Source organism: Bos grunniens, chromosome 5, assembly GCF_055505025.1.
Source record: "Bos grunniens cultivar Pamir isolate PY7600 chromosome 5, Bosgru_T2T1.0, whole genome shotgun sequence".
NCBI lineage: Eukaryota > Metazoa > Chordata > Mammalia > Artiodactyla > Bovidae > Bos > Bos grunniens.
This window is the reverse complement of record NC_141169.1, coordinates 89,283,153-89,308,080: the sequence shown is the minus strand read 5'-3', so window position 1 is coordinate 89,308,080 and position 24,928 is coordinate 89,283,153. Positions and strand designations below refer to the sequence as shown.

The following is a 24,928-nucleotide window of genomic DNA, read 5'->3' as shown; positions in this document are numbered from 1 at the left end:
GATCTCCAATTAGTGAACCTCAGAGGACCCAATACTAGCACTTTTCTGAACCTCCCCCTCCATTTCCCCTCCCTTGTCCCCATTATTCCAGGCTCTCTGGCTAAGGGTCCCCTGAACTGCTGTTTTGTTTGTTTTGTTACTATCTCTCCCACTAGACTGTGAAGTCTTTAAAACAAGATTTTCATCTTCAGAATCTAGCCCAGTGCCAAAAATATAACATAGCAATTCCTCAAGAAATGTCTGCTGACCGAATAAATAGGTAATACAAAAAGCATTTCCTGTTCATACGAGGAGGGCCTTTTAGAACTCACAAAGGCAAAACAATTATGGAAAATGCATGAATCCTGACCAAGGGTGAAGTAACTGCCACCATGCTGCCAGGGTCGTATTTTTACAATGCAAATCTGTTCAAACAGTCCTCGCCTTAAAATAACAAATGGCCACCCTGCACTTTTCAGCATCACTGGCATCCTCTATCTGCTCACTGGGATTTTACTCTCCAGCTTTATCCCCTATTGCTTGCCACATCAGGACCTTTCTCCCACTACATGCAATTAAGTTTAGTCCCTAGAAGGTACTGACTAGACTGTCTCCCTTCCTTCTCGATAAGCTTCAGTGAGCCTTATATACGGCCCATGCATTCTGAGCAGTGCTCTATCACAGCATTACGCACCATGGTAAACTAGCTTCCCTGCCCAGTTTCTCCAGCTAGACTGTGGACTCCTGTGGATCTCACTCCATCTTTCATCGCTGCCATCCCCAGTGTTTAGCAAGATACCTAAACCACTTAATAATTGAATGTGGACCCACGGAAAGACACTTCTCTGAAGCATGGAATGGAATTTAGTAAAATAGTGGCACATTAGTAAAATGGAGATTTGTTCAATATTTAATATATTTAGGCAATGTGCTGGACATTTTTCATGTATCATCTCATTTAATTCCCCCAACTTCCATAAGCAGGAGGCCTTACGATGATCATCTGATAAGCGAGGAAACTGACCCATAGAGGCACCAAATAACATGCCTGTAGTTGAACAGTAACAGTGCTTGTGGTTGAACAGCTGCTATGCAGGTATTGCAAGCAGGTACATTTGATCCCGACCAACTTCCTGTCCTGCCTCCATCACCTTTCTTGTTCAGTGTTTTACTAATTTCTTATTTGACTAGGTAATTCATAAAAGTATTTAAGGTTTTAAAAAGAATTTTTTGATATGAATCATTTCTAAAGTCTTTATTGAATTTGCTACAATATTGCTTCTGTTGTTGATGCTCTGGTTCTTTGGCCACTTGGTATGTGGGATCTTAGCTCTTCAACCACAGATTTAATTTCCAACCGTTACACTGGAAGGTGAAGTCTTAACCACTGGACCACCAGGGAAGTCCCAGTATTTAAATTTATGTTCCCCATGGTATTTTTTCACTTTTCCAATTTGGGTGGTTAGATACAGTTTGAGTACCTTGGGCTTCCCAGGTGGCACTCCTGGTAAAGAATCCACCTGCCAATGCAAGAGACTCAAGAGATGTGGGTTCAATCCCCTGGAGGAGAAAATGGCAACCCACTCCAGTATTCTTGTCTGGGAAATCCCATGGACAGAGGATGGTGGATTACACAGTCTGTGAGGTCACAGAGTCAGACATGACTGAGCATATACATACACATGAGTATCTCGGACAGGTACTATGTTTTGGGGGAATAACTGATTTTTTTACTGGCAGTTACATGTTTTTCTTGTTGGAACCATGAAAGTTTTGTAAATGCAGACCAGGTCAACCTGTGAGCAGGCTCTGTGATAAATATCAGTAACAATTTATTTGATTGAAGGTAATCACAGTAGACTAGCCAAATATACTTTCCTCTGGGAGGTACATGAGAGAAAGGACAAAAAATTATCTTCCAACAAAGCAAGGGATTCGTTTTACACATTTTTTCCTTGGCAAATGACATCTTTGGACATAGATACTGCATTATACTTCAAATACCAGAAACCTAAACTCAAATTATTTATAAAGGATACAACATAGCAACTGACATTTTCCTCCAGAAAAGCAATTTACATTAACTATTTTCTTACAAAGAAACTAAAGAGGACAAGAAAGGCAAGCATCCAGAAAAAGACCACTCTTATTCAAGTATTTTAATATTTAAGAAATTAGTGACTTTCCTACTTTTTCTTCACTTCTTTCCTTCTGTTTTGCAAATGCAGGCTGGAACATATCATCGTAAAAGGTCAAAAGAACTCAAATGATGTAGAATGCTGGAGTTAAGAAGTGATAACCTGAATCTTTAATTGCCTCTTTCTTCCATTTTATTATGTAGGTATAAGGTCCCACCCACTGAGCACCACAAGCAATTGAATCTAACAAGCTAAACATTTTTAAAAGAAAGCATAGAATTTTCTCAAGGCAACACATTTCCCATGGCACAGAATTTCCCTATAGCAGAGAAGTTCAGACGTCTCCTCCATGCACATGTAGCACACGTCGGGGTATATGGTGCACCCCGTTCTAACCCACCAAATCTCAGAATGCATCTGAATGTAGCAAATAACTTCTACAGTCCTGAGAAGCAGTTTCAAAATCAGCTAACCAAAGTCTCCAATTATAAACAGGCTGCTTCAACTCGCTGTGCGCCAACTGGCATTCAAGACTGGTCATGGGATCCCAGGCGCAGAGGAAAATGCCGAGCCCAGTCCACACCGGGAAAAATGCTCATTTAGGTTCCAAGAACCAGCATACAGTGGGAAAAAGCACTGGCCTCTTCTGTTGACTGGTCATTTCCCTAGGACCCACAAATCAACCACTGAAATTCACTTTAGAGAAGCAAGCTTTTATAAGCTGATTTCATTTGGCCTATGGCTTGGGAAATCTGGAGCTGAGCCCTGAAAACGGACTGGTCTTTATCAAACTGGCAAATGCCTGTTCCCTGGAACATACAGAAGAGAGAGTGCAATGCACAAATACACAGGGATTATGATCCACTCTCAGTTTCAGTAGGATGCACTACAGCAGGATTATATACTGTGGACTTGGGGAAACACACACCCCTAGATTAATTAGTTTTTTTTTTTCATAGTAACATAGTTAAAGTCCTTTCACTGCTCAGTAACCTCCTGATTTCAGAGGAGTGATCTATTATTAGTTATCAACTGTTTTCTATCTCCACTTGTAGCACAAAGTCAAATTCGATTAAGAAGGCAGCAATGAGAGGGGCAACTATTAAATGGAGAAAATGAAAATAAGAACCAAAATAGCAGACTCTGGCCATTTATCAGTTTTATTGTTTGAAGTGGCTTCTCTTCCAGGGCACTGCCTAATTTGGAAGTGGTGCTACAGAAATCAGTCAGTGATCCGTATGAGTGTTTCAGGAGGCAGAAAATGAGTAAAGAAAATGAGGGCAGATGAGTCCAGAGGGCCTGAGCTTTAAATGCTGAACAGCCCCAGAGTCTGTTCCTAATGACATATCTTACAGAATAGGATTGTAATGATCATGATATGAATCAGCATAACCAATCACAATTTGATTTATAATAAGATAAGGTGTGGCAGTATAGTGGTGAGCATAGCTGCATCCAAGCAGATGCATAGTTCAGTTCAGTCACTCAGTCATGTCTAACTCTTTGTGACCCCATGTGACCCCCTGCAGAACACCAGGCCTCCTCGCCCAATACCAACTTCTGGAGTTTACTCAAATTCATGTCAATCAAGTCGGTGATGCCATCCAACCATCTCATCCTCTGTCATCCCTTTCTCCTTTCTTCAATCTTTCCCAGCATCCAGATCTTTTCCAATGAGTCAGTTCTTCACATGAGGTGGCCAAAGTATTGGAGTTTCAGCTTCAGCATCAGTCCTTCCAATGAATATTCAGGACTGATTTCCTTTACAATGGACTGGTTGGATCTCCTTGCAGTCCAAGGGACTTCTCCAACACCACAGTTCAAAAGCATCAATTCTTCATTGCTTAGCTTTCTTTATAGTACAACTCTCACATCCATACATGACTACTGGAAAAACCATAGCCTTGACTAGACAGACCTTTGTTGGCACAGTAATGTCTCTGCTTTCTAATATGCTGTCTAGGTTGGTCATAACTTTTCTTTCAAGGAGCAAGTGTCTTTTAATTTCATGGGTGCAGTCACCATCTCCAGTGATTTTGGAGCCCCAAAAATAAAGTCTGTCACTGTTTCCACTGTTTTCCCACACATTTGCCATGAAGTGATGGGACCGGATGCCATGATCTTAGTTTTCTGGATGTTGAGCTTTAAGCCAACTTTTTCACTCTCCTCTTTCACTGTCATCAAGAGGCTCTTTAGTTCTTTGCATTCTGCCATAGGGGTGGTGTCATCTGTGTATCTGAGGTTATTGATATTTCTCCCAGCAATCTTGATTCCAGCTTGTGCTTCCTCCAGCCCAGCATTTCTCATGATGTACTCTGCATATAAGTTAAATAAGCAGGGTGACAATATACAGCTGTGATGTACTCCTTTCCCTATTTGGAACCAGTCTGTTGTTTCGTGTCCAGTTCTAACTGCTTCCCAACCTGCATACAGATTTCTCAAGGGCAGGTCAGGTGGTCTGGTATTCCCATCTCTTGAAGAATTTTCCACAGTTTATTGTGATCCACACAGTCAAAGGCTTTGGCATCGTCAATAAAGCAGAAATAGATGCTTTTCTGGAACTCTCTTGCTTTTTTAATGATCCAGTGGATGTTGGCAATTTGATCTCTGGCTCCTCTGCCTTTTCTAAAACCAGCTTGAACATCTGGAAGTTCATGATTCACGTACTTTCGAAGCCTGACTTGGAGAATTTTGAGCATTACTTTGCTAGTGTGTGAGATGAGTGCAATTGTGCAGTAGTTTGAGCATTCTTTGGCATTGCCTTTCTTTGGGATTGGAATGAAAACTGACCTTTTCCAGTCCTGTGGCCACTGCTGAGTTTTCCAAATGTGCTGGCACATTGAGTGCAGCACTTTCACAGCATCATCTTTTAGGATTTGAAATAGCTCAACTGGAATTCCATCACCTCCACTTGCTTTGTTTGTAGTGGTGCTTCCTAAGGCCCACTTGAGTTTGCATTCCAGATACCTGGCTCTAGGTGAGTGATCATACCATCGTGTTTATCTGAGTTGTGAAGATCTTTTTTGTATAGTTCTGTGTATTCTTGCCAGCTCTTCTTAATATCTTCTGCTTCTGTTACATCCATACCATTTCTGTCCTTTATTGTGCCCATCTTTGCATGAAATATTCCCTTGGTATCTCTAATTTTCTTGAAAAGAACTCTGGTCTTTCCCATTCTATTGTTTTCCTCCATTTCTTTGCACTGATCACTGAAGAAGGCTTTCTTATCTCTCCTTGCTATTCTTTGGAACTCTGCATTCAAATGGGTGTATCTTTCCTTTCTCCCTTGCTTTTTGCTTCTCTTCTTTTCTAAGCTATTTGTAAGGCCTCCTTCTGATCTTTTCATTGGGGATGGTCTTGATCTCTGCCTCCTGTACAATGTCACAAACCTCCATCCATAGTTTCATCAGGCACTCTATCAGATCTAATCCCTTGACTCTATTTCTCACTTCCATTGTATAATCATAAGGGATTTGATTTAGGTCATACCTGAATGGTTTAGTGGTTTTCCCTACTTTCTTCAATTTAAGTCTGGATTTGGCAATAAAGAGTTCATGATTTGAGCCACAGTCAGCTCCTGGTCTTGTTTTTGCTAACTATATAGAGCTTCTCCATCTTTGGCTACAAAGAATATAATCAATCTGATTTTGGTGTTGACCATCTGGTGATGTCCATGTGTAGAATCTTCTCTTGTGTTGTTGGAAGAGGGTATTTGCTATGACCAGTGCATTCTCTTGGCAAGACTTTGTTAGCCTTTGCCCTGCTTCATTCTTTACTCCAAGGCCAAATTTGCCTATTACTCCAGGTGTTTCTTGACTTCCTACTTTTGAATTCCAGTCCCCTATAATGAAAAGGACATCTTTTTTGGGTGTTAGTTCTAGAATGTCTTGTAGGTCTTCATAGAACAGTTCAACTTCAGCTTCTTCAGCATTACTTGTTGGGGCATAGACTTGGATTACTGTGATATTGAATGGCTTGCCTTGGAAACAAACAGAGAACATTCTGTCTTTTTTGAGATTGCCTCCAAGAACTGCATTTTGGACCCTTTTGTTGACTATGATGGCTACTCCATTTCTTCTAAGGGATTCTTGCCCACAGTAGTAGAAAATAATGGTCATCTTAGTTAAATTCACCCATCTACCCAAGCGGTTGACCGGGGTTCATTTCCTGGACAATGCAGTGAGCTAACCTTTGGGGCTTCCTAGTGGCTCAGATGGTAAAAGATTCTGTCTGCAGTACAGGAGACCTGGGTTCAATCTCTGGGTCAAGAAGATTCCCTGGAGAAGGGAATGGCTATCTACTCCAGTATTCTTACCTGGAGAATTCCATGAACAGTATGGACAGAGGAGTCTGGCAGGCTACAGTCCATGGGGTCACAAAGAGTCGGACACGGCTGAGCAACTAACACAAGTTATACACATCACAATGACATTTTGTGTTAAGTCATTAAGTCACTATATACTATTGCCTAAAACTGGAGCTTCTGTTATTTTGAATATTAAATACCAGTTTTCTCAATAATACATAAACATTGGGAAAGTTACCTCATTTTTAAAGGTCTTATGATAGATGCTCCATATTACTAGCAATGGCAACACTACACTTAGTATAGTTAAGGCTTCAATTTTCCAGTTTTCTTTCTGTATTGCAACATCTTGGTTTTTTTTTTTCCAAAGGCCAGATATAAATATGATAAATACTGTTTATGAAACATGCTGAGGTTTTATAAGGTTTATAAAACTTCATAGCAAAAAGCAAAATACTATCTTAAGAATGCCTATCAAATATAGTAGACTAAAGCACACACGGTGCAGTATAATAGTTTTCTAACACATGTATTATATAACACAAGTCAGAATGGTGGGAAGTGATTGCTATCAGATCACATCTTTTTGTAGCTGTGTACTATGGGACACTGTGAGTCGAAGGTGAGGTCCACACTGATTAGAAACACTATAAAAATATACTTAAAGTGAACAAAACACTGCACTCAGTTCTGCAAAGTCTTCCCATTTGCAGAGACTGTGAGTCTGGAATTTTATTTATTTTTTCTTTGCCAAACTAAACTAACATAAAACAGAAAATATGTGTTGATGTGAACATTATCACTGTTGGTAAAAATATAAATTGGCCCAGCTTTTCTGGAAAACATTATGGCTATACTCATTAAAAAAATCTTAAAAACCTGTTACACTTTTTGACCTATATCTCCTGTAAGGGAAAACCACATGGCCATACTCATTAAGGGCCTTAAGAAGATGCACACTTATCAGAATGAGAGTTGACACTTCTAGAAATCTGACTTTAAAAAATAATCAGAGGAAAGTTTGAAGATAAAGAGATGCTTCTCTCAGACATTATTTATGTTAGGGTGAAAACAGAAATATTCTAAATGTCCAATAAAGTGGTAACCGTTAAGTAAATTCAAATACTTCCAAACAATGGAATATCGTGTAGCCAGTAAATATCATGCCTATGGTCTTAATGAGGGAGAAAATAACCAAAAAATTCAAAAATTTTTTATTTTAGAATAATTATTTTTACATGAAATAAGGGACTGAAAGGTCTCATAGCAAAGTTTTAACAAGTTATCTCTGATACCAAGTAATCTCTGGGCAGTGATTAAGATGTTCTTTTTATACATTTTCTAACTTACTATCATGAGCATGTGGGCTTCCAAGGTGTTGCTAGTGGTAAAGAACCTGCCTACTAATGCAGGAGACGTAAGAGATGCAGGTTCAATCCCTGGGTCGGGAAGATTCCCTGGAGGAAGGCATGGCAACCCACTTCAGTATTCTTGCCCAGAGAATCCTGTGGTCAAAGGAGCCTACCGGGCTACAGTCTGTGGGGTCGCAAAGAGTTGGACACAACAGAAGTGCCTAAACCAGTGCCAACAGGAGCAAGTAGTATTTCTGTAATCAAGCAAAAAACCCGGACATTCCAGCACATACCTGACGATGGCTTTGACTGCAAACCTGACCACGGTGGAGAGCAGGAAGAGAGGGGTGACCAGGATGTGGAAGAGTGAGAGCGAAGCAAAGGCCTCTGCAGGTTGGAGGTTGTTCCCGCTGGCATATGCGTGGGTCACAAACGTCTGTGCGAAGAAAGGGTGTTAGGGAAAGCTGGAGAAGGTTTCACAAATACATTAAATTTTGCAAACTGAACACCTTCTTCTATGCCAGAATGCCCACTGCAACTCTGAAAAATACTATTACTTCATCCAAATTTCTCCTTAAGAAGAACAACACGTGAGTACTTAAGTACTAAAATACTAGAGTACTTAATGGTCTACATTAGTTCTAGCAGTAAACTTGTGAAAAGGGCCAAACAGATTCTAAAGATCAGAAAACTGACTTCTGTCAAATTACTGAAAAGGGGGAATAACTATGAGAGAATCCAGAATTCTTAACACCTAGTCAGGCTCTTTCCAACTAGTACTAAATTTTTTGAGAAAGAAAAAAGAAAATTCCATAGTTTGGGGGTCCCTATTGTGGCTCTTTCCTAAAATCGCCAACACTGGTATCCAAGGCAAACTTACATTTCTAAATGTAATACCAGTTCCTGGGTTTGTCCTTTTCTTTTGAAATGTAATCATTTAACATTTTGGGGTTGTTGATCTAGTACTATCCTGTAGTAAGAATGTCCAGGAACCAGGTCATGGATGTTAGAACAGTAAGTTCTCAGCCTCTGTTAATTTTGCTCCCTGGGCACATTTGGCAGTATCTGGGGATATTTTTGATGGTACTAATGGCATTTAATAAGTGGAAGCCAGAGATGCTGCTAGACATCCTAATGCAGAGCACACAAAGAATTAATTATTGGGCCCAAAGTTCCATAGTGCCATGGTTGAGAAACCCCAGATTAGAACCATCACAGTGGAGACAGCAAAGAGAAAACCGGAGACAGCAAAAAGGCAGTAATACATGTTACCACCCACACATGCTTATTGCTAAGTCATTTCTAAACACTGATTTGGTTCCATTTCTAAAGGTAAGAAAACATGACTTACAGCAAGAACAGCTGCTATGGGAATTGCCGCATTCATGAAAACTGTGGAAAGAAAGCAAAGACATTAGTGTCACTGAACTGTGAAATATCTTCAGGAACTTTAATTATTTATTATTATTTTAACTTTCCTTGAAGACATCAAGGACTGAGTGCATTAAATAACATTTTGTCTTTGAGTCCACAAACATTTCCCAGTTGGTATTTCTTGGTTCACAGTTGTGAACTCCCACACATGAGTCTTAACCAGAAAATGTTCTAGTTTATTGAAAAATTATTTTTGAGCATCGATTTCTTTTTTTGGCTGAGCCATACAGCAAGCTGGATCTTAGTTCCCCAGCAAGGAACCCCCTGCCCTGGAATTCACTGGAAGTGTGGAGTCTTAAGCACTGGACCACCAGGGAAGTCCCCCCAAATTATATTTTTATGAAATGTTACAAAGAGCAAAGTTTAAATAAAATAATCCTTTAATGACTTAAGTGATTAGAACTTAACAAATACACATTCTTCAGAGTATTTACAATCTACATTTTTTCCCCACTAAACTAACTTAAAAATATGAAAACTGGGATATAACACAGATAAAGGGGGCTTCCCTGGTGGCTCAGATGGTGAAGAATCCGCCTGCAATGCAGGAGACCTGGGTTTGATCCCTGAGTCAGGAAGATGCCTTGAAGAAGGGAATGGCAATCCACTCCAGTATTCTTGTCTGGAGAATCCCATGGACAGAGGAGCAAAGACATAACTGAGCGGTTAACACTTTCATTTTCACACACGGACAAAAAGTAAGAATTTGACATTATGTGAAAAATCTCCTTCCCGAAGTGATATTAATTTTCACCTAGAGACCTTTTGTTTGATAAAATAACTCCGTATCCTGGGCCCTCTGCTTGTTTGGTAAACACGATACACAGAACCGAAATAAGAAAAACTCAGATTTAGGCTAAAATACTTGCATTTGGAAGTAATAGGGGAAAAAAAATCAAAAGCCAAGTTGATGATTTGTAGTTATTTTGTCATAAAACATAGAGTTTTAGGGACAGAGGACCAAAAAGCAACTGCATTGTTGGTAATAGAGCCAGGCAACGGCAGAGCAAGAACTAGAATCTAATTTTCTCAACACTCAGAAGAGTCCATCTATACAGAGTAAAGTCAGAAAAAGAAAAACAAATATAGTATATGAATGCACATATGTGGAATCTAGAAAAATGGTACAGAAGACTTAATTTGCAAACCATAAAAAGACACAGACATAAAGAACAAATGTATACATACCAAGGGGGAAAGGTGTGGGGTGGGAGGAACTGGGAAATTGGGATTGATACATGTACACTACTGATATATGTGTAAAATAGATAATTAACAAGAACCTATGGTATAGCACAGGGGACTCAAGTACCTTGGTGTCCTAAACAGGAGGGAAATTCAAAAAGGAGGGATATACGTATGTATACATGGCTGAGTCATTGTTTGCTGTGCAGCAGAAACTAACACAACACTGTAAAGCAACTACCCTCCAACAAAAATTAATTAATAAAAAAGAGAATCCATCCAAAGTCACCACCAGCTCTCACGATCTGCTTTCATGAACTGTCCTTACCATCATGTACAGACTTAGCCTGTGCTTTTAAAGGTCCAGAAGAGGCTTAGCTACCAAATCTGAATTCTTGTACGGTACCAGCAATCCAAACACAGCTCTGAGAGTCGTAATATTACAGATGAAGAGCCGTGTTTCCATCATCTTTTTCAGGCTAGTGTTACCTTATTTTTTTCTAAGTGTATTTCTTTCTTTTCCTCCATATCATTATTTATAACTCATTCTGCTGCTGCTGTTGCTGCTAAGTCGCTTCAGTCGTGTCCGATTCTGTGCGACGCCATAGACGGCAGCCCACCAGGCTCCTCCATCCCTGGGATTTTCCAGGCAAGAATACTGGAGTGGGTTGCCATTTCCTTCTCCAATGCAAGCATGCATGCTAAGTCACTTCAGTCGTGTCCGACTCTGTGTGACCCCGTGGACAGCAGCTCACCAGGCTCCTCCATCCCTGGGATTCTCCAGGCAAGAATACTGAGGTAGGTTGCCATTTCCTTCTCCAATAACTCATTCTAAATATCTTTAAATAAGTAATCTCTTGATAAGGGAGAGCGAGAACAGCTGCTATTTTATTAAAAACTACTTATCTGGCACTCTGCACCCAATGCAGGAAGTGGGACCATGTCTACCTCAGCATAAAGATGAGAATGAGACACACGAGGTCACAGCTGGGCTTCTCAGACCGTGCTCACCACCACTTCACTCTGCCACTACCCAGCAACTCACATTACTCACATATGATAGGACCACCTTCACGTGCATTCTCCTATTTAATGATTACAACCCCAGTGCAATAAAGAAAACAGCAAGGATGAGTAACAGGCTCTAAACTAGGTTTAACAAGATTCTAAACTAGGAGATGACACAGCTTGGATTAAAACCCACACTTTTCTGGTCAAAAGCTTCATGTTCTTCCCACTTCCTCATGTAAAACTCTATCAAAGTGAAGAGAGAAAAAACAAAAGTGTTGCTCTTTCTTTTTTTTTGCCAATAAATTAAATCCATAAACAGCACTTATCCATTTGGAAGTGGAGATTAGGAAATGATTCAACAGAATTTCTTTTGCCCCCAGATATCATCTCCAGTGGCAAGAACATTGATTCATAGAGATGGATCTTCTGTTCTATTAGCATTTGTCCCGTTTAACTTTGTTTTTCAATATTTCCCGATACCATGGATTGAGGATTTTTATGTACATTATCTTACTTAATTCCCCCAGGCATGCTTAATACAGCCCAACTTCCTGATGAGGAAACCGAGATGCCACCAAACGCTGACCAAGGTTGCAGAGTGGACAAGGGACTGAGGCAGGATTTCATTTCAGGTCAGCCTGCACTCCAAGACCCAACAAAAACCACTATGTTATATGGCTGACTTTTTTATTTCTTTTTTTTTTATGGTTTCTGCAAATACCATTTACAAGATATTTTTAATAGTTACAGAACTGTGCCACATTCACTGTTTCATTTGATTCTCACACTATACCTGTGAGAAGGTATCCTCTCTCTCCTTTTTTTTTAAAAAGATTTTTTGATGTGAACCATCTTTGAAGTATTTTACTGAATTTTTTAGAACACTGCTTCTGTTTTATGTTTTGGTTTTTTGGCTGTGAGGGATGTAGGATCTTAGCTCCCTGACCAGGGGTTGAACCTGCACCCTCTGCATTGGAAGGTGAAGTCTTAAAACACTGGACCACCAGGGAAGTCCTGAGAAAGGCATTATTTTTATTATACCAATTTTTAGAGGAGGAAACTGAGGGAGTGAGGTTACTGAACACTAGCCCACTTGCCAGGTGCTTTATACACAATGAGTACAAAGCGCTTGATGTACTGCCTGGAATACAGTCAACCAACAAGTCAATCAACATCTGCAGCATTCTTTAATCTATTATCATCTTTACCACAATCCACATGATAGAGATTTTTTATCATCCAATGTTACGGATGAAAAAAATTGAGGCTTGGAGAACAGAAGTAGTGATTTGGTCAAAGTTGGTGATGGACAGGGAGGCCTGGCATGCTGTGATTCATGGGGTTGCAAAGAGTAGGACACGACTGAGCGGCTGAACTGAACTGAACTGAATCTGCTATGACGTGGCAGAGGTGAGATTCACAACCAGTTGTATTCAGCTCACATAGTGGAAGCTCTTCACTACCACCAACACTCTAAGTAATCAAATCATTAAATCTGGACATGGTATAAATGGAACTTCACATCATTGCATCAAGAATTCCTGCTGCGTATAATCATAAAAATGTGACTATGGTCTTTGACCTTCAAGATTTCTTTTTGTTTCTAGTATGGTCTCCTCTGTCCTCTCCTCCTTTGTCTCTGGCTTTCAAGAACTAACCCAAATCTTATATAACTGGGTTGAGTTAAACAATCCGCCTCTATTATTTAGGCGCTGGATGATTTGGGGAAATTCAAGTTATTTAAGCTCTAACCTCAATCTTCTAATTTGCAAAATGAAGTTAATAATGGAATCAAAATCACTGGGCTGCTGTGAGGACTAAATAGGATGAAATATGTAAAGTCACTTATGGCAAAATTGGCTGAGTATCTCAAAATGTTTTTGTTATTATTATCATAATTACTATTACTATCATCATCACCATTTCTGGCCACATCCATCTACCCCATGAGAACTTTAGTATACTGCAGACAGAAATAGATTTTAGGAGCCAGCGACTTACAGTTCTATCATATAAGCAAGTAGATATCAATCATTTCATCTTCTAGCATTTTGACACTGTATGAGTCGTGGTGCAGAGCTGCAATATAAATCTCCTTCCCGCTTCCTTTCTAATGTATCCAGCATTAGGGCTAAAATAAATGAGCTATATAAACCAAACACTTTCCTTACATCCATTTCACAAAAAGAAGTGTTTATAATCTCTAAGGACTCAAGTAGTTCAGAATTCAAGAGGAAACCATCTATAAACCTCCAAACTTAAAGTTGTTGAAAATCTTGAGAACAATAGAAAGGAGCAAAACCGACATACAAACTAAATCAAACATTAGTGGGAGTAGTTTGGCTAAGTTCATAAGAATTCTACTAATATGAACTCATTCTTCTTACAAGTACTCAGTGTCACCCTTTGAGGAAAACAACAATATTTTTGAAACAATCATGTTTTTAAAATTAGAGTTGTGGAGAAAAAGCTTTGTATTTAAAAAGTCTTAAGCATGTACTGGAAAAAGAAGGTTTTATGTAAATGCAGTTTGGCTTTTTTCACCTGGAAATGCTGACTTTTTTCCTCTTCAGTTTCCAAAACTGGCATTTCAAGTACAATCTTCAAGGAAATATAATATCATAAGCTCCCCAAGAGACAGGGAAGACAACCGCAGATAATTTTTAAGGATTTTAGGGGATAAGATCAATAGTAATATAGTCAAATCAATTTATTTATTTATATTTTTACAATGGATATTTATAATTTACATTTTTTAAAAATTGGAGGATAATTGCTTTACAATACTGTGTTGGTTTCTGTCATATATCAACATGAATCATTCTTACGTATATGTATGTCCCCTCCCTCTTGAACCACCCCCTCACCTTCCACTTTCCTCTAGAGGAGTGACAATCTCACGCCTCTAGATTGTCACAGAGTACTGGATTTGAGCTCCTTGTGTCATACAGCAAATTTCCACTGCTACCTAAGTTTACGTATGGTAATGTATATGTTTCAATGCTATCCTCTCAATTCATTCCACCCTCTCCTTCCTCCTCCTGGGTCCACAAGTCTATTCTCCATAAGCAAATATTTACTGAAAACCCACTATGCATCCCAACTGCAACTGAAACGAGGGTTTCAAGGATCAGACCATCCCCAGTTTACAGATGAAGAAACCAAGGATTTCAGATGTCAAGTAACATGGCAAAGATATAAACTTGCAAGGAGTCAAATTCAGTTCTACTTGACTTTAAGCTCATCCTGACTTTGCTCTTTAATTTAAATTTAAATAGGAACTTCCCTGGCTGTCCAGTCTCTAAGACTTCACCTTTCAATGCAGAAGATGTGGGTTTGATCCCTGGTCTGGGAGCTAAAATCCCACATGTCTCACCGCCAAAAAATCAAAATGTAAAACAGAAGCCATACTGTAACAAATTCAAAAAGACTTTAAAAATGGTCCACATCAAAAAAAAAAAATTAAATTTAAATAAACGTGTTTAGCTAGTGGCTACAGGACCTCAAAAATGGAGAAAATAAATGTACTTCCTTTGATGTCTACAATGTCTCAATGATCGTAAGTTACACCAAACAGACCACATGTTTTTGGTGGTCCTCAGAGCGATAGCAACTTACTGGAGAGTGATGTATAAAGAGCAAAAGTTTTGAGACTGGAGAGTTCTTTCATTCTTGTCTCTTCCACACTCTTGCAAAAGATGTGCTCCCAGGCGTACAGCTTTAGAAGTTTGATGCCTTTCAGTATTTCATTTGTTTTCTTCAGTCTCTCAGTGGAATAATCCTATAAAAGGAAGGAATAAAAAACAATGCAAGCTGCATCCAAGTGAATCAGAGAGGCAAGGCTATTACTGGATATGGATTGAGAAGAACTTGATTTCTGCCTGGCTTGGCCTCTAATGATGGCTGTGAGATTCCTAGGAGAAATAGTGAAACTCTCTGTGCTTCTGCCTCCAAAGTGAAAATAAAGAGTTGAATGAGACAGCCTCCAATTTCTTTCCACCTAAAAACTGTTCATGCTTCTGTTGCTTTGGTTTAAATAAAAGCAGTGTCTTAAGTTTCATACAATTTCCTTGAATGATGTCTGCAGAAAACACATACAGACATGTAAGGAGTTGATAAAGAGATTTCCAAGGGTGCCTTCTCATACCTAAATCATTTAATTCTCCCCTCAGCTCCATTACTCATGCTTAGGAGATGAGAAACAATGAATGTAAAAAAAGTTAGGTCACTACTGATTTGGGAATGTTGAGTGTACACTGTTGCATGTATTCTCTGTGAGTCTTCATAAGACACTTAGTGAAACCAAGCCTATAATCTTTAACTTCAAGAGATTCTTACCTCCTTCTTCATAAGCTCTGTCACAGAGCCTAAATTAGATTTTGTTGTTATTGTGTTGTGTTAGTTGCTCAGTTGTATCCAATTCTTTGCAACCCCATGGACTGTAGCCCACCAGGCTCCTCTGTCCATGGGATTCTCCAAGCAAGACTACTGGAGTGGGTTGCCATTCCCTTTTCCAGGGGATCTTCCTGACACAGGGATCAAACCTGGTCTCACATATTGCTAAATTAGATTTACTGATTGCTAACAACTTGGATTAACTGTAGAGACATGGCAGATACAAAAGCCTCTCTTCAGTCAACTCTATCAGCTTCCTCCAAATTCTATTAGATTTACTAGGAAAGTACAGTATCACCTGTGAACTCTTAAAAGGAGCTGCAGAGTGGCAAAAGATAGGAAGAAGCAAAAGCAGCGAATGATCTGCTTTTGTGAAGTACAGCTGAGTTTTAGTATTGCGTTATTACTGCCGTACAACAAACTGACTCAATTACATATATATATACACACACACATATTCATACATACACATTATTTTTTAAATGTTCTTTTCCATTATGGTTTATCATAGGATATTGAATACAGTTCCCTGTGCTATACAGGAGGACCTTGTATCTTATGCATTTTGTATATAAAACCTTATATCTGCTAACCCCAGGCTCCCACTCCATCCCTCTCCCAAGCCCTTCTCTTTGTGAACCACCTGTCCGTTCTCTATGTCCCTGATTCTGTTTCTGTTTCATAGATAGGTTCATTTGCGTCATATTTCAGATTCCACACATAAGTGTTGTCATATAATATTTGTCTTTCTTTTTGACTTACTTCATCTAGTATGATGATAATCTCGTCAAATCCCTCTTGCTGCAAATGGCATTAGCAAATGATTTTATTTTCTTCACCTTTTTGTCTCTTGAGGCTGTTAACTGCCTACCCATGATTGCTGGTGAGTGAAGGACTATAGTACGAATGGCAAAATGAGAATCAGATGTTAGATTGTCATGTCCCCTCTTTGTGTCTCTCTTCCACACCTTTCTGTATTCCTGTCCTAGAGTAATGAGTAACCTCACCAGAAGCAGCAGAAAAAACAAGTGATAAAAACCATTTGCGTGACAAGGGACTTGCTTGTCAGGGTGGAAACACCAGTTTGGAAAACGGTCCACAGTGGCAGCATCTCTACATTTCATGCCTGATTTATAGACAAACTTGCTCATATTTAATCAAACTTTATTTCTAAACATGATGTCAATAATTTTATCATTTGCAAATATTTCTTTAATAGAATACAATTCTTGCTCAAATAAAATGATTTCACGGCAAACTGAAGCCAGAGTGTGTGTGTTTGTGTGTGTGTGTGTGTGTGTGTGTTCGGTTGTGTCCAACTCTTTGCGACCTCATGGACTGCAGCCCGCCAGGCTCCTATGTCCATGGAATTTTCCAGGCAAGAACACTGGAGTCGGTTGCCATTTCCTACTCCAGGGGATCTTCCTGACCCAGGGATCATCTTTTGCATCTCCTGCATTGGCAGGCAGATTCTTTACCACTGTGCCACCTGGGAAGCCCAACTGAAGCCAGAAAGGGTCAATAGCCAAGCTTTTTCTTACTTGCCAAGCTGACCATGAACATAGTCAGGCAGAGCAGCTGCTACTGAAACATTTCAGTGTAACTCCATAGCTCATCACGTGATCTGACTCAACCCTCAGAACATTTAATTTCAGAAGCACTAAATCCGACCCTTTATTCCTTGATCCATTTGTCCTATGTCAGTAATTGACACAAAGAACAAATATTAAAAGCAGCAAGGGAAAAACAACAAATAACACACAAGGGAATTCCCATAAGGATAACAGCTGATCTTTCAATAGAAACTCTTCAAGCCAGGAGGGAATGGCAAGACATACTTAAAATGATGAAAGAAAATAACCTACAGCCCAGATTATTGTATCCAGCAAGGATCTCATTCAAGTATGAAGGAGAAATCAAAAGCTTTTCAGACAAGCAAAAGCTGAGAGAATTCTGCACCACCAAACCAGCTCTCCAACAAATACTAAAGGATATTCTCTAGACAGGAAACACAAAAATGGTATATAAACTCGAACCCAAAACAATAAAGTAAATGGCAACGGGATCATACTTATTAGTAATTACCTTAAACGTAAATGGGTTGAATGCCCCAACCAAAAGACAAAGACTGGCTGAATGGATACAAAAACAAGACCCCTACATATGTTGTCTACAAGAGACCCACCTCAAAACAGGGGACACATACAGACTGAAAGTGAAGGGCTGGAAAAAGATTTTCCATGCAAATTGGGACCAAAAGAAAGCAGGAGTCACAATACTCGTATCAGATAAATTAGACTTTAAAACAAAGGCTGTGAAAAGAGACAAAGAAGGTCACTACATAATGATCAAAGGATCAATCCAAGAAGAAGATATAACAATTATAAATATATATCCACCCAACATGGGAGCACCGCAGTATGTAAGACAAATCTTAACAAGTATGAAAGGAGAAATTAACAATAACACAATAATAGTGGGAGACTTTAATACCCCACTCACACTTATGGATAGATCAACTAAACAGAAAATTAACAAGGAAAAAAAAAAAAACATGTATGTATCTATAAAGTTCACTAAAGCAAAGCACAGTAAAATGAAGTATGGCAATAAAAGGCGTTAAATTTATCAAATAAAAAAAAAATAAATAAAGTGCTGAAAAAATTAAAGCTGTCAAAAAAAAAAGTAATTGACATCCAATATATATGTAATCAAATGCACAAGTAAGTGTATTCTCTAGTATATGCTAAGTGTAAGTGATCTACAAGAGCTAAAGCCTCATTATCACATCATGACTTGTAAAAACATCAGGCTTTGTGGTGGTATTTAGCGTTTAAGGTCATTAAATCTTAGATGTCAAATCCACTTTTAAAAACGGTTGTGTAACCCCTGGGCACATTCACTGCCCAAGAACGGAAAAGAAATATTGGTATTTCGTTTCAGTATAATGATTTCCAAAGAACCCTGAGTGGTATTAATTTCCTATATATTTAAAAATGAAACCACACTACTAGATTTTCCTAATAAGGTTTCCAAGAGATGTTACTTACAAGAGTGCTCTTCTGAGCTTCTGCCAACTTTGTAGCAATGAAGTATTGAATTGGCGCGAGGAGCACAATGACAGCAGCCCCAACCAAAGCGCTGGACCCAAGCAAGTTGTAGAGCAGGATCACTCCCATGATGATCTAGAGGAAAACATAAGCAAGGGGTGAAAGAACAGGCATGTGGGGACCACTGCACAAAAGGAAATATTGTTTAGTGAAATTGTAGTATTTCTTAATTATTAAGTTTAAAAATTTGAGCACGCTCTGGGAGACAGTGAAGGACAGGGGAGCCTGGCGTGCAGCTGTCCATGGGGTCACAGAGAGTTGGACACGACTTAGCAACTGAACAACCATTAAGTTTATTTGGAAGTCAACTCAGCTGTGACAGTAGGATTTCATGATGATTTATCTGGGGAAGGCTAAGGAGTAGGAATTTATTTTTAGCAACATGATGTGTACAATTGGTGTCGAACCAATTTACTACATGAAATTGCAGAGGGGCCCCAAGACGCTTTTGACCAGAAACAGTCATCAAACTTTTAAAAGGACACAAACTTTTTCTGGAAAACGTTGTCATCCACCATAAATCAGCATTCCATATTTTCTTGGAATTACGTTAGCTTTTCAAATGAAAAAGCGAACAAATTTAAAAACTGATAATTTCTTATTATTTCCTCAGCAAATGAGAATCTTACTCATATTGACCTACCTGAACAGGCATGGCCCATAGATTGGGACAGAGGAACAAGAACCACATGAGCTGATTGGTTTCAATGGCGACCAAGTTATTGATCTGACCCAGGGTCATCTCACCCATGGATAAATTAGATGTAGAAAGCCGAAGGATTTTATTATATATCATGGCCTGCAAAAAAGGGAAAAAAACATACTTGAAGCTCAAATTTTAAAAATCAACACTATGCTTATTTATTTGCATTGAAAAAACTAAGATTTTTAAATTTCCTGGAAAAAAGGAGAAAACCCTATAATGCCATCCTAAGTCAGCTATTATTTTTATTTCAGCATTGTTACTTTTAGTCCTCAACTTTTTAAATACAAACTTATTTTTCCTGATGATATAATCTCAACATATATTCAAATTTAAACATAATCTCTGGAAAAAACAGTAACAGAAGTAAATAAATGCAAGATTTCAAAATATGTTAATATATTATTAGAAGCATTTTTAATTCAGTGGGCTTATTAATCAACTCTATGTTTTTTTTACTAAGTAGACCCTGAAAGTATTGATGTCGTAATATCAAACTGAAAATGGAAGGAGAAAAACAAAACTGAATTCTCAACTATTCCTATCACTGAATGGTTTGTGGTCCGGATCCTTCAGAGCTTGTACGTACCAGCAAGGCTCCACGCAGGTTAATGCCAGTCTCAATGGTCACATAGTAGGAAGCCTGCAAAAATGTCCTTTGCAGAATAAGAGCCAAGAACAGAAGAACTGCTAGAACATAAGCATTTTCAAGAAATTCCTTTGATGAGAGGGTTTCTGAAGCCTTATCCCAAAATGAAAAAAAAAAAAGATATAAATTAAAACTATTCATAAAAAAAAAACTATTCATATACCAGTATATAGTTTGCATTTATCAAATAATGCATGGTTGCTTAATATAAAAATTCAATGTCTTTATAATACAGCAGTAGAATGAGTCAGAGTAAGACGATTTGGCTTTTCCTCATAATGTCAACAGATACAAACACAAACCAGTTGAACATAAAAAATTTCAAATTGATCATTAAGATTGTTGGAAATGCCTGATTGTAGGAAAAAAGGTACATTTAAATTTTTTTAAGTTAATACATTTTCTACAAAGATATAGTCTACCTTGGTTAACTGGAAAACATTAGTAGTAAACCAAGACAAAGTTAAGTTTAGATTCTTTGTAATTTAGAAGTAGAACCTACAACGACAGCAAGACCAATGGGACAAATATACAATTTCCATAGCCTTATTAATTTAAAATAATAATGTCTACACAGTTGACTTTTTCTGATCTTCATCTTAATTCATATGATGAAAACATAAATTATAAATGGTAAAAAACATAAATTGGTTATTTTGCCCAAAAGACAATTTCAGTGACAAAGCATAACTTTAAAAACTATTTCAGTCAGATTATAACTGAAGTCATCGCAAGAATATACAAATTGATAGCTTTTTGTTTGTAACAGTAGCATATGGTCACTTATTTGTTAGAAATGAGGGAAAAGTAACACTCAGATAAACACAACATGTCAATTGAGCCACTTTCTTTTTTATGGTTTTGATCAGTTAAATTCTAAATATTTCTGGTCCCTTCCTCGTATCCAGGGGATACACACAAATGTGTAAATTTTCTTCTTTCTCAGAAAAATACATGGTTAATACACCTAAGTACAAGGGATGATTGGATACTATGTGGAATTTCAATATCTGTGTATAATCAGGCTAGCAAGGATAAAACATCACAAACATGTATTCAATGGTAAAATAGCTGGTTTACATTAGTAACAATTGAGCACTAATATATGCAAAGAACTGGGTTTTGAGGGCAAAAATGGGAGCTTCATAGTCATTCTGTTTAGAGAGCTCACAACCTAGAAAGATAAGCATATCCATAGATAACATGCTTCATTATAAATAGCATTTATGGCAAGTGCCAATGTGAAGCAAACGATGTGTTAGGAGATGACCAAAGAGAATCAAATTCCACCAACAAGGACAATCAGAAAAAGCTTCAATGAGAAGGCAGCATTTACTGAAGGCTTTAGAATACAATTCCAAAAGGTAAAAAAAGAGGACTGGAAATCAGATTGAGACAATAGAAAAGGAAAATTGATTCATCTGGACTAGAGTTTCTACACATGAAACTAGGGAAATCAATTCTTATTTTAGAAGGAAATTGGGAAGCTCATGGTGCAGACTTTCTTAAGAACAGAAAATATAAGGTTGTAAATTTATAACAGCAAATATTTTACACTATATAGTCCCCAATAGTAACATAATGTCTAATAAAAATATAATGTGACTTGACCTGATCATTATGAAGCAAGGTGGCTTTAACTATATAGGAAACCAAATCAAATCACATTGCCCACATCACTGGCCATTGAAAGTGAAGTCGCTCAGTCGTGTCCGACTCTTTGTGACCCCATGGACTGTAGCCTACCAGGCTCCTCTGTCCATGGGCTTTTCCAGGCAAGGGTACTGGAGTGGGGTGCTATTTCTTTCTCCAGGGCATCTTCCTAACCCAGGGATCGAACCCAGGTCTCCCACATTGCAGACAGACTCTACCATCTGAGCCATCGGGGAAAAAAAGTGACTCAGCCACCCCCAAGGACTCATGCATGAAAATTCTTTACAGGATTGCTAAAAAGATCTAATAAAATAACCAATGTTAAATTTCTGAGCATCATTTGCAGAACACAATAAATGCTATTAAATGTTTATAGCCTCTGAATCTGAGAAATAATTTTGTTGGCCAAATCCATTCAATGAACACATGGACTAATGTTTTTCTCTACAAGGAAAATTAGTTTTCATTCTTTTAAAAAGCATACAATTCTCTGTTAATAAGATTATTTGCATTGCTCATAAAACCGCATTTTAAAAAAGTAACAATTAAAAGAAATTTGCCAATAATATATTTCCATTCAAAGGCACCACAAACTTACTCCTGTTGGGTTATTTGTTTCATTCTGGGTTTCATTTACACGCTGAACTATTCCAGAAATACAGAGAGGTCCGGCAAAACCCAGTAAGTCAGCAAGATAACGAAATGTGCTACTAAGTAGAATTGGTCGCCCGAAAGCTCTGTACATTGCCAGCCATATAGATGGAGTCCGATTTGGGTCATCTGCCACTTTTTTCTGAAATAAAAAAAAATTTGATGAACCAAAATAAAATGATAAAGTGGCAATTAATCTTAGCCACTATGGAAATCTCTTCTAGTATTTATGATATTTTAAAAGATAAAAATAAATGTTACTGAGTCACTTTCAATATACTACATATAGTTTGGTATTCCTGCATTCTTGCAACCAATAGACAATTAATTTTTAATATATTTCCATTTATTATATATTTCCATTTATTTAGCTAGTTATTTTAATTTTGAACACATTCCAAAACTTTATATGTATGTAATGTATATATTTAGTTCTAAGTTATCACAGAGCACCAGACTGAACTCCCTGGGTTATACAGCAACTTCCCACTAGCTTTCTATTTCCCACATGGTAATGCATATATTTTAATGTTACTTTCTCAATTCATCCCACCTTCTCCTTTCTCCACTCTGTCCACAAATCCATTCTGTATGTCTGCATCTCTATTCTTGCTCTTGCAAACAGGTTCATCACCATTTTTCTAGATTCCATATATATGCATTATTGAATTCATTTTAATGAAAGAAAGAGAATGAAGAGTAACTAGGCAGATTTTTCAAACATTTTGTATTATTTTTAGTTGTCAAAGGATGACCCCAAATTTCCAAAGTCCAAATTAAGCTTAATTCCCTTTGATTTAGAAAATGAATATATCAGTAGTGAATATTACCAAATGATGCCGTATGGAAAATCAGATCAGATCAGATCAGTCGCTCAGTCGTGTCCGACTCTTTGTGACCCCATGAATTGCAGCACGCCAGGCCTCCCTGTCCATCACCAACTCCCAGAGTTCACCCAGACTCACGTCCATCGAGTCAGTGATGCAATCCAGCCATCTCATCCTCTGTCTTCCCCTTCTCCTCCTGCCCCCAATCCCTCCAGCATCAGAGTCTTTTCCAATGAGTCAACTCTTTGCATGAGGTGGCCAAAGTACTGGAGTTTCAGCTTTAGCATCATTCCTTCCAAAGAAATCCCAGGGCTGATCTCCTTCAGAATGGACTGGTTGGATCTCCTTGCAGTCCAAGGGACTCTCAAGAGTCTTCTCCAACACCACAGTTCAAAAGCATCAATTCTTCAGCACTCAGCCTTCTTCACAGTCCAACTCTCACATCCATACATGACCACAGGAAAAACCATAGCCTTGACTAGACGGACCTTTGTTGGCAAAATAATGTCTCTGCTTTTGAATATGCTATCTAGGTTGGTCATAACTTTCCTTCCAAGGAGTAAGCGTCTTTTAATTTCATGGCTGCAGTCACCATCTGCAGTGATTTTGAAGCCCCCAAAAATAAAGTCTGACACTGTTTCCCCATCTATTTCCCATGAAGTGATGGGACCGGATGCCATGATCTTCGTTTTCTGAATGTTGAGCTTTAAGCCAACTTTTTCACTCTCCACTTTCACCTTCATCTAGAGGCTTTTTAGTTCCTCTTTGCTTTCTGCCATAAGGGTGGTGTCATCTGCATATCTGAGGTTATTGATATTTCTCCCGGAAATCTTGATTCCAGCTTGTATTTCTTCCAGTCCAGCGCTTCTCATGATGTACTCTGCATATAAGTTAAATAAACAGGGTGACAAATATACAGCCTTGACATACTCCTTTTCCTATTTGGAACCAGTCTGTTGTTTAATGTCCAGTTCTAATTGTTGCTTCCTGACCTGCATACAAATTTCTCAAGAGGCAGATCAGGTGGTCTGGTATTCCCATGTCTTTCAGAATTTTCCACAGTTTATTGTGATCCACACGGTCAAAGGCTTTGGCATCGTCAATAAAGCAGAAATAGATGCTTTTCTGGAACTCTCTTGCTTTTTCCATGATCCAGCAGATGTTGGCAATTTGATCTCTGGTTCCTCTGCCTTTTCTAAAACCAGCTTGAACATCAGGAAGTTCACAGTTCACATATTGCTGAAGCCTGGCTTGGAGAATTTTGAGCATTACTTTGCTAGTGTGTGAGATGAGTGCAATTGTGCAGTAGTTTGCGCATTCTTTGGCATTGCCTTTCTTTGGGATTGGAATGAACACTGACCTTTTCCAGTCCTGTGGCCACTGCTGAGTTTTCCAAATTTGCTGGCATATTGAGTACAGCACTTTCACAGCATCATCTTTCAGGATTTGAAATAGCTCAACTGGAATTCCATCACCTCCACTAGCTTTGTTCGTAGTGATGCTTTCTAAGGCCCACTTGACTTCACATTCCAGGA

The 24,928-nt window shown here is 38.5% G+C and overlaps 1 protein-coding gene across 6 annotated transcripts in view; it reads right to left on the bottom strand.

The window, feature by feature from the left end:
* Positions 1 to 24,928, bottom strand: part of ABCC9 (ATP binding cassette subfamily C member 9) — a 156,531-nt gene that overhangs the window by 108,693 nt on the left and 22,910 nt on the right. For all 6 annotated transcript variants that reach the window (XM_086401802.1, XM_086401801.1, XM_086401804.1 and 3 more), the window contains 7 exons: positions 22,514 to 22,708; positions 20,203 to 20,355; positions 19,554 to 19,709; positions 18,851 to 18,985; positions 15,024 to 15,186; positions 9,127 to 9,167; positions 8,069 to 8,211 (listed from right to left, as the gene is read on the bottom strand). In XM_086401802.1, the coding sequence (XP_086257928.1) occupies positions 8,069 to 8,211; positions 9,127 to 9,167; positions 15,024 to 15,186; positions 18,851 to 18,985; positions 19,554 to 19,709; positions 20,203 to 20,355; positions 22,514 to 22,708 (986 nt within the window). The remainder of the gene's footprint in view (positions 1 to 8,068; positions 8,212 to 9,126; positions 9,168 to 15,023; positions 15,187 to 18,850; positions 18,986 to 19,553; positions 19,710 to 20,202; positions 20,356 to 22,513; positions 22,709 to 24,928) is intronic.